Consider the following 17,704-nt stretch of genomic DNA (forward strand, 5'->3'; position numbering starts at 1 on the left):
CATCCCATTGGCGGAGAATGTCCGATTGCCGTTGGCGCAGATGAAACTGCGCAAAGAGAACTGCCTCGATGGCTGCCACCATCTTCCTTAGGAAGTGCATGAGGCGCCTTAAGGGGTGCGACTGGCCTTGAAGGAGAGACTGCACCTCTGTCCGCAGTGAACGCTGCTGGTTCAGCGGAAGCTTCACTATGGCTGATAGAGTATGAAACTCCATGCCGAGATACGTTAGTGATTGAGTCGGAGACAGATTTGACCTTGCCAAATTGATGATCCACCCGAAAGTCTGGAGAGTCTCCAGCGTAACATTCAGGCTGCGTTGGCATGCCTCGAGGGAGGTTGCTTTGACGAGTAGATCGTCCAAGTACGGAATCACCGGGTGTCCGTGAGAGTGCAAGACTGCTACCACTGCTGCCATGACCTTGGTGCCCACCCGTGGGGCTGTCGCCAGACTGAATGGCAGAGCTACGAATAGAAGATGTTCGTCTCCTATCACAAAACGTAGAAAACGTTGGTGCTCCGTAGCAATTGGCACGTGGAGATAGGCATCTTTGATGTCTGTTGAGGCAAGGAAGTCTCCTCGAGACATTGAGGCCATGACGGATCGGAGGGATCCCATCCGGAACCGCCTGGCGTTCGCATGCTCGTTGAGCAGTTTCAGAACCAGAACAGGACGGAAGGAACCGTCCATTTTTGGAGCCACAAAGAGATTGGAGTACAAACCCTCGCCCTCGTTCCTGAGGGGGGACAGGGATCAGCACTCCTTCTGCTCTTAGAGCGTCCACCGCCTGCAGCAGGGCATCTGCTCGGTGGAGAGGTGGGGCCGTTCTGAAGAATGGAGTCGGAGGACGAGAACAGAACACTGTCCTGTGCACGTGAGCACAATGTCCGTCACCCACCGGTCTGTGACCTGTGGCAGCTAAATGTCGCCAAAGGCGGGGGAGTCTGCCATCAACCGCGGATGCGGAGAGAGAGAGAGAGCTGAGAGTCATGAGGAGACCGCCTTGGTAGCGGTTCCTCCGGCTGCCTTCCTTGGGCGTGATTGAGCCCGGCCGGAATCTGAGCCCGTCTGAGGTTTTGTAGCCCTTTTGCACGAGGACAATTGGGACCTGCCCGAGCTTGGGAAGGTCCGAAACCTCGACTGTACTTTTAGGACAGCATTAATAGGGTAAGTCGCAGTGCAGACATTGCGGAGTTACGGACGCCTCTGCGGTACAGATGTACATGTGCTCAAGGCCAGCTGCGCAAGAACAGCTGAAAAGGTTAGGTTGCCTATACGGCTGTGAATGCCGGAGCAACCGACACGCCGATAGCCTCCTAGACAGATTTCAACCAGAGTCCATCTGTCTGTGAATGGCATCTTTAAGTGAAGCCCCATCTCCAGTGCAACTATGGCTCTATATGCAAGCCTGGAGATTGGAGAATCCACCTTTGGACCCTGGGTCCAGCGCTGACCACGTCAGGGGAAAAAAGGGATAACGTGTATCCTAAAAACGTTTGGAGAAGACGCTTATCTGGTAAGCGTGGTGTTCCTGGACTGCTTCTCTGAAGTCATCGTGGCCAGAAAAATACTCAATATCTGCGTGAGACACTGAAAAGGAACTTCTCCTGTTCGTCTCCTATCTCCACTGGGGGAGCTGAGGGAGAAAGATCCAACCTTCCATTGGTGGACGGTATAGGATCATTCCGTATGGCGTTACCACCCGGTGTATCCGGATTGAGAGCGATGTCAGTATCAAAGCCCTGAAGAGCTGCCTTTTGGTCAAGTAGATTGCCCATGGGTGCAAGTCTCTATATTATGACTACTCCGTCCCTGTCCATGGACAGGGTTGACAGGAGGTTTCTTTGGCCACAACTAGTAGAGCCCCGGCAGACGAAGTGCTAGAGACCCCGGCAGACGACGTGCTACAGGGGAGCATGCACACAATGGGACGGTGTCATGAACAGCATCCCATGTAGTAAAAACAGCACTGAAAACTGTGTTGCTTTTTTGCCGCTGCCGACTAGCTATCTAGAAGTATATAGCCAAGATTGGTGACCGTACATTGCAATTATAGCATACAGGCATAAAGTACAAATGACCACTGCAGCACAAGCAATACAAGCAGCATAGAAGCCTGTGCCCTGGCACCCCTGCTCTTCTGCTGCTGTATACTAGTCATCTAGGGGAATATAGCCCAGAAGAGTGACCCTACAGTGCAATGTATAGCATACAAGCACAAGTACAAATGAACACTGCAGCACATGCAATACAAGCAGCATAGAAGCCTGTGCCCTGGCACCCCAGCTCTTCTGCTGCTGTAGACTGGTCATCTAGGGGAATATAGCCCAGAAGAGTGACCATACAGTGCAATGTATAGCATACAAGCACAAGTACAAATGCACACTGCAGCCCATGCAATACAAGCAGCATAGAAAAAAACCTGTGCCCCAGCACCCTTGGTTTTCTGCTGCTGTAGTCTAGCCATTCCAGAAGAATATAGCTAAGACTAGCGACTGTACAGTGCAATGTATAGCATATCAGCATAAACACAAATGAACACCTCAGTCGTGCAAAACAAGCAGCCTAGAAAGCCTGTGCTTTAGCACACCTGCTTTCCTGCTGCTGATGTGTCGCTCCCCAAGCGGGCATATAGCGACCTATGCAGTTAAAAACAACACATGTATACACTGCAGTTATATCGTGGTCAGCACTATGTGTGCCTCTTACCGCCCGCCTATAAGCGGGTGTATGATCGCCACTGTCCTGCCTTGGTGCCCCGAGCTCTGCAGTAATGGCTGCCGGCTTCTTCCCCAGCTCGTGTGAGTAGGGGCGGGCCGTGGGCGTGCCCCAAGGCAGAGCGGGAATCCGGCGTCCGACAGAGTGCAGTGAGAGGGCTGGAGCATGTAAAAAGGCTCCAGCCCTCGGCGCTGCTGATTGCTCAGCGCCTGTCCCCTTCCCTGAGTGACAGGGAGGGGGCGGGAACGAAGCGGCACTAGGCCGCAGAAGCCGGGGACTGGAGTTATAAGCGCCGCCGCCGTAAAAGCGCGGTCGGCGCCCAGTCCCCGGCGAACTACAAGTCCCAGCCGCGCCGCCGCTCCCGGAGCGTCCGGCGCGGTAGTTCCCAAAACACAAAGTCACTCAGCAAGGCTGCAGTGACTGTAACCCTTTACTGTCCCCGGCGCACTAGCACACCCAGCAAGTCTGGAGTGTGCTGTGCCTGTGTGTACGGGGACACAGAGTACCTGTAATGGTGCAGGGCCATGTCCCTGAACGGTACTCCAGCTCCACATCCATCAGGTTCAAATGGGTCTGTGGATGGAGCCCGGCGTCAGAGCTTTGAGGCCGGCAGGATCCCACTTCCTCAGAGCCCCCCAGGGGGATGTGGAAGGAAAGCAGCATGTGGGCTCCAGCCTCCGTACCAGCAATAGGTACCTCAACCTTACAACACCATCCAGGGGTGAGAAGGGAGCATGCTGGGGACACTATATGTGTCCTCTTTTCTTCCATCCGAAATAGTCAGCAGCTACTGCTGACTAAAATCTGTGGAGCTATGCGTGGATGTCTGACCTCCTTCGCACACAAAGCTAAAACTGGAGAACCCGTGATACCACGGGGGGGTATAGCCAGAGGGGGAGGGGCCTTGCACTTTTTAGTGTAGTGCTTTGTGTGGCCTCCGGAGGGCAGTAGCTATACCCCAATCGTCTGGGTCTCCCAATAGAGCGCTGAAGAAAATGCAAATATTTGTCAAAAATAAAAGAATTGCACTTTTGTCGCCATTTTCCGGGACCTGTAACGCTCTCATTTTTCAGGTTCTGGGTCTGTGTGACTGCTTATTTTTTACGCTCTAAGCTGACGTTTTGAACTTTACCATTTTTTGGCTAGATGTGATGTTTTGATCGCCTCTTATTGCATTTTATTGCAATGGTGAGGAGTTAAAAAAAAAACTAGGCGTTTTGATTTTTTTTTTCCTTTACATTTTTATTGATTTTACTTGTCCTTTTAGGTGTCTTGAAGCTGATATAGTCCGATCACTCTATACAGCACAAATGTTGTGTTCCTATAAACGCCGGCGCTCAGCGAACTACATCATTACACGGACAGCGGTCATCAGCTGACCACCGGCTGTCATTACAACCCATCGGCACCAAGTGATCACATCATGGGGCCGCCCATGGGGGCAGTGAATGACACGCTCCCCGCCAGTGTACATCAAATCCCGCTGGCGGAGACTGACCGGGATTTAACTGGTTAACAATTAAATCCCAGTTCGAGGCACATGTCAGCATGTGCGGGCAAACATGTGCACGAGCATGCATTAAAGGGATTAACATGACCTATGACGTACCAGTACGTCATAGGTTGTGAAGGGGTTAAAGAGGACCTTTCACCAGTGTAAGTTGTTACATTGGCCACATCATGGAATAGTAGCTGCAGACTTTGCTAAAACTTTTTTTTTTTTTTTTTTGCTGTCTCCGATGCACAGATATTAGCATGTAAAGTTTAGGATAGAAATTATGTTATAGTCCAACTAAGTGTTGTCAACAAGTAATCCCTGGTGGCATCTACTTCTTCCAGTCAGCAGCGTCATGCGGAGGACAAATGAAAACCCCCTATTCTCTTCATTGATCTCTACAGCTACTGTGAAGAGATGCAGCAGAGTTGCAGAGCTGAGTGATGTATCATTACAGTTTAGATCTCACCCTTCTCTCACAAGGACTTCCATGAAATGAGCTATGGAAGTGTTTGTAATGATACATAACTGCAGCTATTGTGTACAGATACAGTACAGCCAAGTCATGTTTCTACACAGCAACTGCAGAGCATCATTACAAACACTTCCAGTTCTCATCTCCCAGCGGTCAGCTCTCAGCCTTCTGCCATGCTGACTGCCATGAAATAAGACCTGCAGCTTCCACCTCCCTATACCCACACCACACCCGTGTTTACTAATGAAACCATTCCCAGTAAGGGTAAGTTCACACAGTGCGTTTTTCGCGGCGTTTTTGCGCGTTTTTCGGGTGCGTTTTTGGCCTCAAAACTGCATGACTTTGCTTCCCCAGCAAAGTCTATGAGTTTTCATTTTTGCTGTCCGCACACAACTTTTTTTTAAAGCTGCGTTTTTGAGCTTAAAAAAAAAAAAAATGGACATGTCAGTTCTTTCCTTCGTTTTTCCCCCATGCAATGCATTGGAAAAACGCAGCAAAACGCAGAGATCAAAAACGCAGCAAAACGCAGCCAAAAACGCACCAAATCGCGGTAAAAATGCATGCTTTTTTTTGCCGCATTTTTTTGCCGCGGGTGCGTTTTTGTGCGTTTTTAGCGGCCAAAAACGCAGCGTCAAAAAACGCAGCGTGTGCACATAGCCTAAGTGTCGTCTGCCTGATCTGCTTGGGTAGGCAGTCTAATGGGTGCTCTTCATGTGATCTACAGCCTGATAACACAAACTATAAGCCTATAAAAACCTTTATCTCGTTTTTGAGTAAATTATTAACACACAGCGATGAGATGTCAAAGTCCCATTGCCTTATTTATGTGTATAGCATACAAGCTCTTTTCATGTGTTAATAATTGTGAATATATACTTCCAGCATGAAGATCTGAAAGTAATCAATGGTCTAACATTGGAGGGTCACGGTGCATGAAACAAACAGCAAACAGTCCTGTATGCAGTCTGTAAAACTCGGATATGTGAGCCTGGCCTTATCATCACATCTTAAAACCAAATCATTGATTATACTTTAGTAGCAGTAGTTACTTCCCTGGTGCCTCATCTTTCTTTGTGTATCCAGTAGAGGTCACATGCAGACCACTATAATATACCCAGACTTCATCATGTTCCTCCGTTTGCATACACTCCAAAAAGTGAATTTATAAATCCAGTCCTTTAGTATCTCCATTGTCTGTGCAGGATCGGAAGAAGACACAATTTTGCCTTTGTGGTTCTATACACCTACCTGTAGCCTTTTCATATAAATAGAAATTGTGCTTTGTATGTTTATGTACCATTTCTCACCAAAAGCAGGTATTTGTGTTATTGGATAGTCATATTTAAAGCAGATTGGTCACTAGAATTCACAATATAAACTTCACATAGTAATTATACATCTAGATAGAATGGCTGTTAAGGTTTAGGCGCAATCTACGCCGAGGTATCTTGACTGACTACTCCTCAGAGTTCCTCCTCCCATGCTGCTGAGATCTCACACCGCTCAGTACTAGTTGCAGTTATCATTCAGACTGGCTGGCAAGAGAGCTAATAGATTTGGACACTTAAGCTCCCTCATTCTTTAGCAGGAATTCGAAAATTGCTCACCATACAGTATATCAGAATTATGCAGCGATTCTTACGGAGTTAGTACATCAGCCTCATCAGGTCAAATAGATCTACTAAGTAATATATACAGATTGTATTGTGGAATCTGGGTACAGATATGTTTTAAAGTGGATTTGTGGCTCATGATCTTTAAAGTGTACCTCCAATATTTAGAAAAAAAATATATAGTACAGCGGTATGCACAATAATTATTATTCTCAATACATTATTCTGCTCTTTAAGCAGCAGCACAGACAGATTACACTGCTGTGTCTTAGATGCGCCCCTGTCCAGTAGGGAGGTCATCTATAGAATCACATTGCTTTCTGCAGTGATGTCTCTAGTCCTGGATAGGAAGCCTATGAGACTAAGCAGGATGGTCTGTCTCGTGCATGGTAACAATTATTGTGCACACCCCTATACTTTAACCATATTCCAAAACAATGGGGAGTGCATTTTAACCTTGATATACAATAACATGAATCTACCTTTATTTTCTGGATCCTACAAGTTTTGCATTTACACAACAGTATATTGTCAGGTACCTGGAGGAAACTCACCTGTCGAATTATATCTGAGGGCCTGAAGTTATCTGGGCCGTCGTAAACAATTTTTTGCAAACTACAAGAAGTCTTCACATTACTCTTGGATGGACAGTTGCTGTTGTTAGATGAAAAGTTTGCTTTACCGTCCGTCTGCTGCATCATTGGCCTTACAGTAGCTGTAGTGATGCTTTTGCTCACCGATGTCTCCTCTGGACTCCGAGCTTCTTTAAAAAATTTCTCATATTTGTCCAAGTATGGTGGTCTCTCAGGCAACAGGTAGTAATGAGTATTGCTAACTTTCTTACCATCTTTTACGATAGGCAAGATGCAAGGACCCTTGGGAATGTCCTTACCCTGTGCTTGTATAACTTTGGGGGTGGCATACTTAGGGTCTGAAGCAAAGCTTTGTGTGGTGGGCATAGGTTTTCCTGGAGAAGTAGAGAGCCCAACACACATGGGAGAACACAGGTTTGATCTCTGCTGTGGAGAACCAACATGGAAAGCCATAGGGCTAGGAGTCCTAGATGTTGGCTGGGACAATGGGTCCCGTGGCGGCAGTAAGGGTGCTCGCCCAACATCCTCTGCTCCAAAAGCAGGAGACAGTTCTCCAGACAAACGTTCATGTTCATTCCGTCTAATTGGCCTGGGAGGGATGGGAATTCGTGGTGGTATTTGTGGTTTGTCTTCTGAAAGAGTCACATTAATATTTGCAACAGATGAGCTTGGGCTAGGAGTTGATGCAAGCGGGGAGGAAACCGGAACATTGAGCTTCTTCATGCACTCTTGCTGCAGCTCCTCAAAGAGTTCAGATGTTTGAGAAAAGGTGGGCTGTTTTATATCCTTTGGAGGTAGGAACAGATTGTCCTCTATTCTAATCCTAACTTGGCCTCTGTCATTTTCTTGGATATAACCATAGTTGGTTTCTCCTTTGTCTCTAGCCTTCTGAAGTAGATTTATTGTTATTTTTTCTCGGTTCGCCAGAACTTCAGGACTATTTATAGTGTATACTTCAAAATCATCATCATCTTGTGCCACTTCATCATAAGCTGGAGGAGCTGGGAGTGGTTTTGTATCCCAGTCTACCACAGGCGTTGGATGAAGAGGACGAGGAAGTGAGCGCGAGGGGCTTTGGGGAGGAGTTTTATCAAGCAATGAGAAGGCATCCATAGCTAATTTAGCTAAAGAAGGAGCAGTCTTTTCGGCTAAAGGAGAAAGAAATCCTGGGCTTAGTGGACTGGTATCTTCTCCAAAGTCTATCAGCGCCACATCTCCTGAGGAAAAGCTGCAACTTTTAATTCCAAGAAGGTGTCGGTCCGTCACTTTGGTACCAGCCACCCTTGCGGAAGGTTTAACCAATTTAAGTCCTTTGGTTGTGGTCTTCTTGAGGGAAAGCTTCTTGATTCCAGATGACAGAGAGTCGTCCTCACCATTGACAGGAAGATAAGTTGGCTCTAAGATGGTAAGTAAATGAAGAAGTTTACTTCTAGGAAAGCTTTATGCACTTTGACATTCAGAAATACACAAATATTTACTTCAGTCAGATACCAACATAACCAATGAGCCATATTTTGTGGATGCACTTTTTACCAAGAGAAAAAAAATCTTGTGTGTATAACTTATAGTTTGGAGGCAACTTCCTATGATCAAGGAGGTTTTAAGAGAAAACTGGTTAAATGCTGCGCTAAAAATCACAGATCCAGGACATATGGCGAATTCCTTTTTCTTTATTTTCACAGGTCAACGCGTTTCAAAGACATCTCCGTCTTCTTAATCAGGACAAACATAAAAGGAACGGCAATGTTATGTTTGTCTTGATGAAGAAGACGGAGATGTCTTTGAAACGCGTTGACCTGTGAAAATAAAGAAAAAGGAATTCACCATATATCCTGGATCTGTGGTTTTTAGTGCAGCATTTAAGCTGTTTTCTCTTAAAACCAGTCTTTATATTTCACCACTTGCATTGGGGCTGCTGCTTACCACCATTCTATTCCTATTGTGCCTTTAAGGAGTTGTGCCTGTCACAACTACAGCAGGTGAGTGCATGTCCCATGCCCTGCGTTAACCCCATATCGGGTAAAACCTTATGTGTGATTCTTTTCCACAGTTTCTCAGCTATGATCAAGGAGAACAGTGGTCTTCTGAACAGTGAGAGAACTATGAAACGGCATCTCCCTCCTCCAGCCTAATACCTATCTGTTTAATTGGTGCAGGACAAAGGATAAAGCTACCAAGACCTGCACATCACTAAGGCTGCACGAATGCTGCAGGTGCTGGTAGCTGAAGGACCTTTCAGATCCTGTGATCAGTCAAGCTGGTAGTGTAAACACAGTGTGTATGTATGGGCGAATATAGCAGAGCTCTGTGTTTGTAGCAGAGTTGTGTGTATATATACTGTGCATGCAGCAATGTTGTGTATTCATTAACGCAGCAGTGTATATAGTGAGTGTGCTGTAAAACTACACGTGCATAATACACATGCTGCAGAGAAACACAATATATCTATTATCAACCTATTCCACCCTAAAGCATTAAAAAGTGTGATATTGACCACTCAAATTCTATACATGTTATCATGTAATTCATATATTACCTGCACCCGATGTCACATGGCTACCAAAAAAACGCACCCAGTAAAGCAATGCACATTAATCTGTTTTTCACACAGACAAAAATCAATTCAGGTATCAAGGAGAAAATCTGCACAAATTGTGTGAAAAATTCAATTTTTTTAAAGGCACAAATGTACAAAAGAGAAATAAAACCTCCCAGGCCACAGGGTATTTTGCTGGGAAAAAAAACTCCACTACAAAAGCACTGTGTGGAAAGGCTGGAAATAAAAAATATGTAAAAAATATATGTCAATTGTACCAGCTTTCATAATGGGCTTTTACAAAACGGAAACTGTCAGCACATTTTTACATATGATGTGGTGGTATGGCTGAATAGCATTTGTCTCCCAATAAAAATGAGAGACCTGACTTGCCAGTCCTGAGAAGTAATGGGTGAATCCGAACTTTAAAATACGGGGTCCAATGCAGATACCTAGTGTCCGTGTGCGGACCCCGCACACTCTGACTTCTCAGGAAAGTCCATGTTCCTGTTCGAGCACCCGGATAATAAAAAAAAAAAAAAAGGAAAGAAAATAAGGAATAAAGCGCAGTAGCAGGTAAAGTGTAGGAATTGTCAGATCTAATGGATGCAACAATTCTGGTAGCTGCAGGCTGCTATTTTTAGGCTGGGTGGCCCAATAACCATGGGTCTCCACAGCCAGAGAATGCCAGCCCCCAGCTTTGGGCTTTATCATGGGTGGGTATCTAAATTGAGGGGACAGCAGGCAGTTTTTTTTAAAAGCTATTTAAATAAAATAAAATAAAAAAAAAAGCGCATGGGGTCCTTATTTTGATACACAGCCAAGATAAGTACATGGCTGGGAGTTGCAGCCTGTAGCTGTATGTTTTATCTGCGAAGGGTATCACAATATGGGGGGGACCCTACACCAGTTTATTTCTTTATTTATTTTTACACCACTATACGGATACACACAGCATGTGTGATTCCAACCAATCACATGCTGTCACACAGCATGGGGCACGGTTTGACTGCAACCAATCATATACAGTTAGGTCCAGAAATATTTGGACAGTGACACAAGTTTTGTTATTTTAGCTGTTTACAAAAACATGTTCAGAAATACAATTATATATATAATATGGGTTGAAAGTGCACACTCCCAGCTGTAATATGAGAGTTTTCACATCCAAATCGGAGAAAGGGTTTAGGAATCATAGCTCTGTAATGCATAGCCTCCTCTTTTTCAAGGGACAAAAAAGTAATTGGACAAGGGACTCTAAGGGCTGCAATTAACTCTGAAGGCATCTCCCTCGTTAACCTGTAATCAATGAAGTAGTTAAAAGGTCTGGGATTGATTACAGGTGTGTGGTTTTGCATTTGGAAGCTGTTGCTGTGACCAGACAACATGCGGTCTAAGAAACTCTCAATTGAGGTGAAGCAGAACATCCTGAGGCTGAAAAAAAAGAAAAAATCCATCAGAGAGATAGCAGACATGCTTGGAGTAGCAAAATCAACAGTCGGGTACATTCTGAGAAAAAAGGAATTGACTGGTGAGCTTGGGAACTCAAAAAGGCCTGGGCGTCCACGGATGACAACAGTGGTGGATGATCGCCGCATACTTTCTTTGGTGAAGAAGAACCCGTTCACAACATCAACTGAAGTCCAGAACACTCTCAGTGAAGTAGGTGTATCTGTCTCTAAGTCAACTGTAAAGAGAAGACTCCATGAAAGTAAATACAAAGGGTTCACATCTAGATGCAAACCATTCATCAATTCCAAAAATAGACAGGCCAGAGTTAAATTTGCTGAAAAACACCTCATGAAGCCAGCTCAGTTCTGGAAAAGTATTCTATGGACAGATGAGACAAAGATCAACCTGTACCAGAATGATGGGAAGAAAAAAGTTTGGAGAAGAAAGGGAACGGCACATGATCCAAGGCACACCACGTCCTCTGTAAAACATGGTGGAGGCAACGTGATGGCATGGGCATGCATGGCTTTCAATGGCACTGGGTCACTTGTGTTTATTGATGACATAACAGCAGACAAGAGTAGCCGGATGAATTCTGAAGTGTACCGGGATATACTTTCAGCCCAGATTCAGCCAAATGCCGCAAAGTTGATCGGACGGCGCTTCATAGTACAGATGGACAATGACCCCAAGCATCCAGCCAAAGCTACCCAGGAGTTCATGAGTGCAAAAAAGTGGAACATTCTGCAATGGCCAAGTCAATCACCAGATCTTAACCCAATTGAGCATGCATTTCACTTGCTCAAATCCAGACTTAAGACGGAAAGACCCACAAACAAGCAAGACCTGAAGGCTGCGGCTGTAAAGGCCTGGCAAAGCATTAAGAAGGAGGAAACCCAGCGTTTGGTGATGTCCATGGGTTCCAGACTTAAGGCAGTGATTGCCTCCAAAGGATTCGCAACAAAATATTGAAAATAAAAATATTTTGTTTGGGTTTGGTTTATTTGTCCAATTACTTTTGACCTCCTAAAATGTGGAGTGTTTGTAAAGAAATGTGTACAATTCCTACAATTTCTATCAGATATTTTTGTTCAAACCTTCAAATTAAACGTTACAATCTGCACTTGAATTCTGTTGTAGAGGTTTCATTTCAAATCCAATGTGGTGGCATGCAGAGCCCAACTCGCGAAAATTGTGTCACTGTCCAAATATTTCTGGACCTAACTGTATGTCGGGACTATCCGTGGGCGGGGGAAGCAGTGAATATGCATGAGGGATAATGAGCGGACCTGGAAGCAGTGTTACAGCCTCATGGGAGACTCGGTAAAAATAACTGTCCTGCTATAATCCCCTAGCCTATTTTACTATTTTACAGTCAATGTTCGAGTCCCCATAGACTTATATGGGGTTCGGTGTTTAGGTTCAAGTCCGGTTCCGAACTAGATTTTTTTTTTTTTCTTTCAAAGTCTGGCCGGACCTGCTAAACCTGAACATCTGCGGGTTCGCCCATCTCTAGTTCCGAGAAATCTAGTGCAGTAAACATATTCGAATTAGGCTGCACGTATACTGTCGATGCACATGGACTGCTACATCACAGCGTACTGTTGATGCACATAGACAACTTCTTTAAAGCGTATTGTCAATGCACATGGACAGCTTCATCAAGGTGTACTGTCAATGCACATGGACTGCTACATCACAGCGTAATGTCAATGCACATGGACTGCTTCATCACAGCGTACTGTCAATGCATATTAACTGCTTCATCAAATTGTACTGTCAATACACAGTGTGGTGTGAAACATTAAAAACAATGTCTAAAAAAAAAAAATTTTCATTGTAATCTTAGTGCAAAGGATGCAACAGACGGGCAACTTCTTACAGGAAAAGTGGGCTTTCTATGATGCCAGACAAATACATGTACATATGTCTATTAATATCAAATTACTATTCCATGTCCACCATGCAAAATGTAATTACAAAAGCTTCATAGAACCAAAAAAGAGATGTGTTGTGCATAATCTAGTACTATATATTGTATAAATATTTTTTAAATTTAAATTATCAGAAAAAAAACTATTTTTTCTATTTCCATATCGCAAACTTGTAAAATTTATAATCTTGCAGTTTTTTCGCACTGGTCACTTGGGATATTTTAGACTCATGTTCTTCCAAGAAGAGTTTTCAGCAGGCTTATTATCATCATTGAGAAATATACATTCCATAGGGAAAATACAATTAGATGAACCTGGTGGACGGGCCAGCTCAGGTTTTCAGCAGCTCAAAATACATGGAAAAAAGGGAGAACCAGAGCAAAAAGCTGAATCAAATATTACAAAGTTTTTTATTTTTATATTCAAGGTGCACAGTGCAATACATGAAACATTGATGTTCAATAAAAAGAGGGGGTGAGGAACATGAGTACAAGACAGATCAACATTAGCCGGGTATGGACTGACAGGCAAAAAAATGTTCAATATAGGAAAACCCCTGATTGCCTACAATGAATGAAAAGGATCAATATGCTACATGAGAGCATATGAGTGCGGTTAACCTGGGGGAGTGAAGACACCAAGGACCAAACCTGTTGGTGGTTAAAAGTAGTTTGGCAAAGGAGTGATTAGCAGTCAGGAGACAACCCAATGTGAGGGAAGTTAAGTCACAAATAAATAGCACAAGATCCCAAGTGGGAAGAGATGTGCTCCTGACTGAACAATCAAAAGGCTAAGCCAGAGAAATACCACTAAGGAAAATAAAGTATAATCAAACAGTTGGACAGACCCCCTAGATGAATGAGGATGACAACCCAAAACCTGATTAAAGGATGAAAAAACCATTGGCCAGGAGGCACGAGGGTATGAAAAAAGGGGGTAATGCAAATATAGTGTTAATAGACCCCTAGTCACCTGGCAAAAAAGGGGGGGGGGTTTGTTGAAACAAGGGGGGGGTCAGATGAAACCGAATGCCCTGGGGCAGGTCCTTATGTTAAGTGAGGGTCATTAATAGGGAGTATGGCTAACAAACAGGAAAAATTCCAGGATGCAAAGTAGGTACAATAACAGTAAATTACGTAAGGTGAATGTAAATCCCTACAAAGCAGAGGTACTCCCGACTGGATGGCCAAAAAATAGGCCAGTAACTACCTAGAGTTAGTGAATGGTATAGAGAATGTATATAATGTCCATAGAACAAAAAACCCCCAAGGAGGTTGGTAACCCCGAACCAGGGTAGTAAATGGAAAATCCTGCTTAACAAAATGCCAAGGGGGTTTTTTGGGTGGAAAAGGGGACAAAAACAGGGCAGGTTAACCCAACGGCAAGGGGGTAGGGGTGAGGCTAAGTGCCCGGTGGAGAGAACATATATTACCTGAGACCAGTGGCAGGGGGCCCGACGCACGTTTCGCGGCTATCAGCGCATCGCTTGCCGCTTCATCATGGGGGAAGGTAAGAAGTGATGCACACATCCGGTGGAGTGACCCATAAATAGCTCCGCGGAAATGGGAAACGCGAATGGAATTCGCAGTTCCGGAGTCAGACGGCGCATGCGCGGGCCCGCCAAGAAGTCCCCTGCTACGTAGCCCCAGCCGTCAAGGAGTCAGGCGCATGCGCGGAGGTCAAGACGAAAACTGGTGTTTCCGCCGAGACCGCCGCACACGCGCGGACTCCATGGAGACGCCGGAGCGCGGCCAGGGAACAACAGGCGGGCGCACGCACGCGCACAAGACTCCGGACACAGTGAATAGATGAATGGGGAGACAAAGGTGACACAAAAGAGACGCTTGGCAATGACCACAACAATTATGGACATACATGATGGCGGAAAATCATACGGAACAGATAACACAGAAAAAAAGACATAAAACTACATGTCACAATTGTGACCCTAAAGTGCTAAAAATACGTGGCATTGACGTGGTCCACTGCGGCATACGGGGTGGTAACATCAAAAAGATGCTTTCCCAAAGAGAAACCAAGTGGATTGTGGCTTTGGACACGGTCGCTCCTAAGGGCCTCAATGAGGCCCTTAGTTTTGCTTCTTTTCTTTAGGCCATTTTCACCTCCCCTCCCTTCCTTTTCTGAATGTATTACCTTGCTCTCATTGTTTTGTCATCTTTTTGCAATGGAATGTTTATTTATTTATCTGTGACTATTTACGTATTTTCCGAAAAATGCGTAATAACACGTACCATTTTTTCCATCCATTGCATTACTCTGATCGGGTTGTCTGTGGCTTTTAATCTTTTTGTTTTTAATTATGTATATATTTCCTTCTGTTTCCTAGATTTCTTTTAAATATGATGCAACATATCCCTTGTGACAATACTAATAAGCGGATGGGTCCGTTTGATATATACCATGATTTGGTTGGAGATGCGACCTGACTTCAAATTCCACCTGGCGGCTGCCTGCACATTAATCATTCTTTAGGCTGTGCTGGATTACGTTTCACCTTATGACATGTAGTTTTATGTCTTTTTATCTGTGTTATCTGTTCCGTATGATTTTCCGCCATCATGTATGTCCATAATTGTTGTGGTCATTGCCAAGCATCTCTTTTGTGTCACCTTTGTCTCCCCATTCATCTATTCACTGTGTCCGGAGTCTTGTGCGCGTGCGTGCGCCCGCCTGTTGTTCCCTGGCCGCGCTCCGGCGTCACCAAGGAGTCCGCGCGTGCGCGGCGGTCTCGGCGGAAACACCAGTTTTCGTCTTGACCTCCGCGCATGCGCCTGACTCCTTGACGGCTGGGGCTACGTAGCAGGGGACTTCTTGGCGGGCCCGCGCATGCGCCGTCTGACTCCGGAACTGCGAATTCCATTCGCGTTTCCCATTTCCGCGGAGCTATTTATGGGTCACTCCACCGGATGTGTGCATCACTTCTTACCTTCCCCCATGATGAAGCGGCAAGCGATGCGCTGATAGCCGCGAAACGTGCGTCGGGCCCCCTGCCACTGGTCTCAGGTAATATATGTTCTCTCCACCGGGCACTTAGCCTCACCCCTACCCCCTTGCCGTTGGGTTAACCTGCCCTGTTTTTGTCCCATTTTCCACCCAAAAAACCCCCTTGGCATTTTGTTAAGCAGGATTTTCCATTTACTACCCTGGTTCGGGGTTACCAACCTCCTTGGGGGTTTTTTGTTCTATGGACATTATATACATTCTCTATACCATTCACTAACTCTAGGTAGTTACTGGCCTATTTTTTGGCCATCCAGTCGGGAGTACCTCTGCTTTGTAGGGATTTACATTCACCTTACGTAATTTACTGTTATTGTACCTACTTTGCATCCTGGAATTTTTCCTGTTTGTTAGCCATACTCCCTATTAATGACCCTCACTTAACATAAGGACCTGCCCCAGGGCATTCGGTTTCATCTGACCCCCCCCTTGTTTCAACAAACCCCCCCCCCCTTTTTTGCCAGGTGACTAGGGGTCTATTAACACTATATTTGCATTACCCCCTTTTTTCATACCCTCGTGCCTCCTGGCCAATGGTTTTTTCATCCTTTAATCAGGTTTTGGGTTGTCATCCTCATTCATCTAGGGGGTCTGTCCAACTGTTTGATTATACTTTATTTTCCTTAGTGGTATTTCTCTGGCTTAGCCTTTTGATTGTTCAGTCAGGAGCACATCTCTTCCCACTTGGGATCTTGTGCTATTTATTTGTGACTTAACTTCCCTCACATTGGGTTGTCTCCTGACTGCTAATCACTCCTTTGCCAAACTACTTTTAACCACCAACAGGTTTGGTCCTTGGTGTCTTCACTCCCCCAGGTTAACCGCACTCATATGCTCTCATGTAGCATATTGATCCTTTTCATTCATTGTAGGCAATCAGGGGTTTTCCTATATTGAACATTTTTTTGCCGGCTAATGTTGATCTGTCTTGTACTCATGTTCCTCACCCCCTCTTTTTATTGAACATCAATGTTTCATGTATTGCACTGTGCACCTTGAATATAAAAATAAAAAACTTTGTAATATTTGATTCAGCTTTTTGCTCTGGTTCTCCCTTTTTTCCCTTATTATCATCATTACCCAAACAACAATGAAAGATAATATCTGTATACACAGCTGATAACACAAGATCAACAAACTATAATGGGTGATGTTACAGCTGCCCCCTCCCTCCACAATAACATACGCACAAGCTCATTGTTGCTGATCTGCAGGTGAATTTCCTAAAAAACGACTAAAGTAGCCCCAGTGGCAAGTGTGAAAAATGGAAGATTTATTGATTTCCTTAAAGACAGATAATGATTTTATATACAGTTAGGTCCAGAAATATTTGGACAGTGACACAAGTTTTGTTATTTTAGCGGTTTACAAAAACATGTTCAGAAATACAATTATATATATAATATGTGCTGAAAGTGCACACTCCCAGCTGCAATATGAGAGTTTTCACATCCAAATCGGAGAAAGGGTTTAGGAATCATAGCTCTGTAATGCATAGCCTCCTCTTTTTCAAGGGACCAAAAGTAATTGGACAAGGGACTCTAAGGGCTGCAATTAACTCTGAAGGCATCTCCCTCGTTAACCTGTAATCAATGAAGTAGTTAAAAGGTCTGGGATTGATTACAGGTGTGTGGTTTTGCATTTGGAAGCTGTTGCTGTGACCAGACAACATGCGGTCTAAGAAACTCTCAATTGAGGTGAAGCAGAACATCCTGAGGCTGAAAAAAAAAAAATCCATCAGAGAGATAGACATGCTTGGAGTAGCAAAATCAACAGTCGGGTACATTCTGAGAAAAAAGGAATTGACTGGTGAGCTTGGGAACTCAAAAAGGCCTGGGCGTCCACGGATGACAACAGTGGTGGATGATC

General features: G+C 44.8%; 1 protein-coding gene across 7 annotated transcripts in view; it reads right to left on the reverse strand.

Annotated features, from left to right (window-relative positions):
• Positions 1-17,704, reverse strand: part of TNK2 (tyrosine kinase non receptor 2) — a 337,552-nt gene that overhangs the window by 38,799 nt on the left and 281,049 nt on the right. For all 7 annotated transcript variants that reach the window (XM_075340441.1, XM_075340440.1, XM_075340439.1 and 4 more), the window contains one exon: positions 6,854-8,289. In XM_075340441.1, coding sequence (XP_075196556.1) covers positions 6,854-8,289 — 1,436 coding nt within the window. The remainder of the gene's footprint in view (positions 1-6,853; positions 8,290-17,704) is intronic.

The sequence above is a fragment of the Anomaloglossus baeobatrachus genome, chromosome 3 (assembly GCF_048569485.1).
Source record: "Anomaloglossus baeobatrachus isolate aAnoBae1 chromosome 3, aAnoBae1.hap1, whole genome shotgun sequence".
In the NCBI taxonomy this organism is placed as follows: domain Eukaryota; kingdom Metazoa; phylum Chordata; class Amphibia; order Anura; family Aromobatidae; genus Anomaloglossus; species Anomaloglossus baeobatrachus.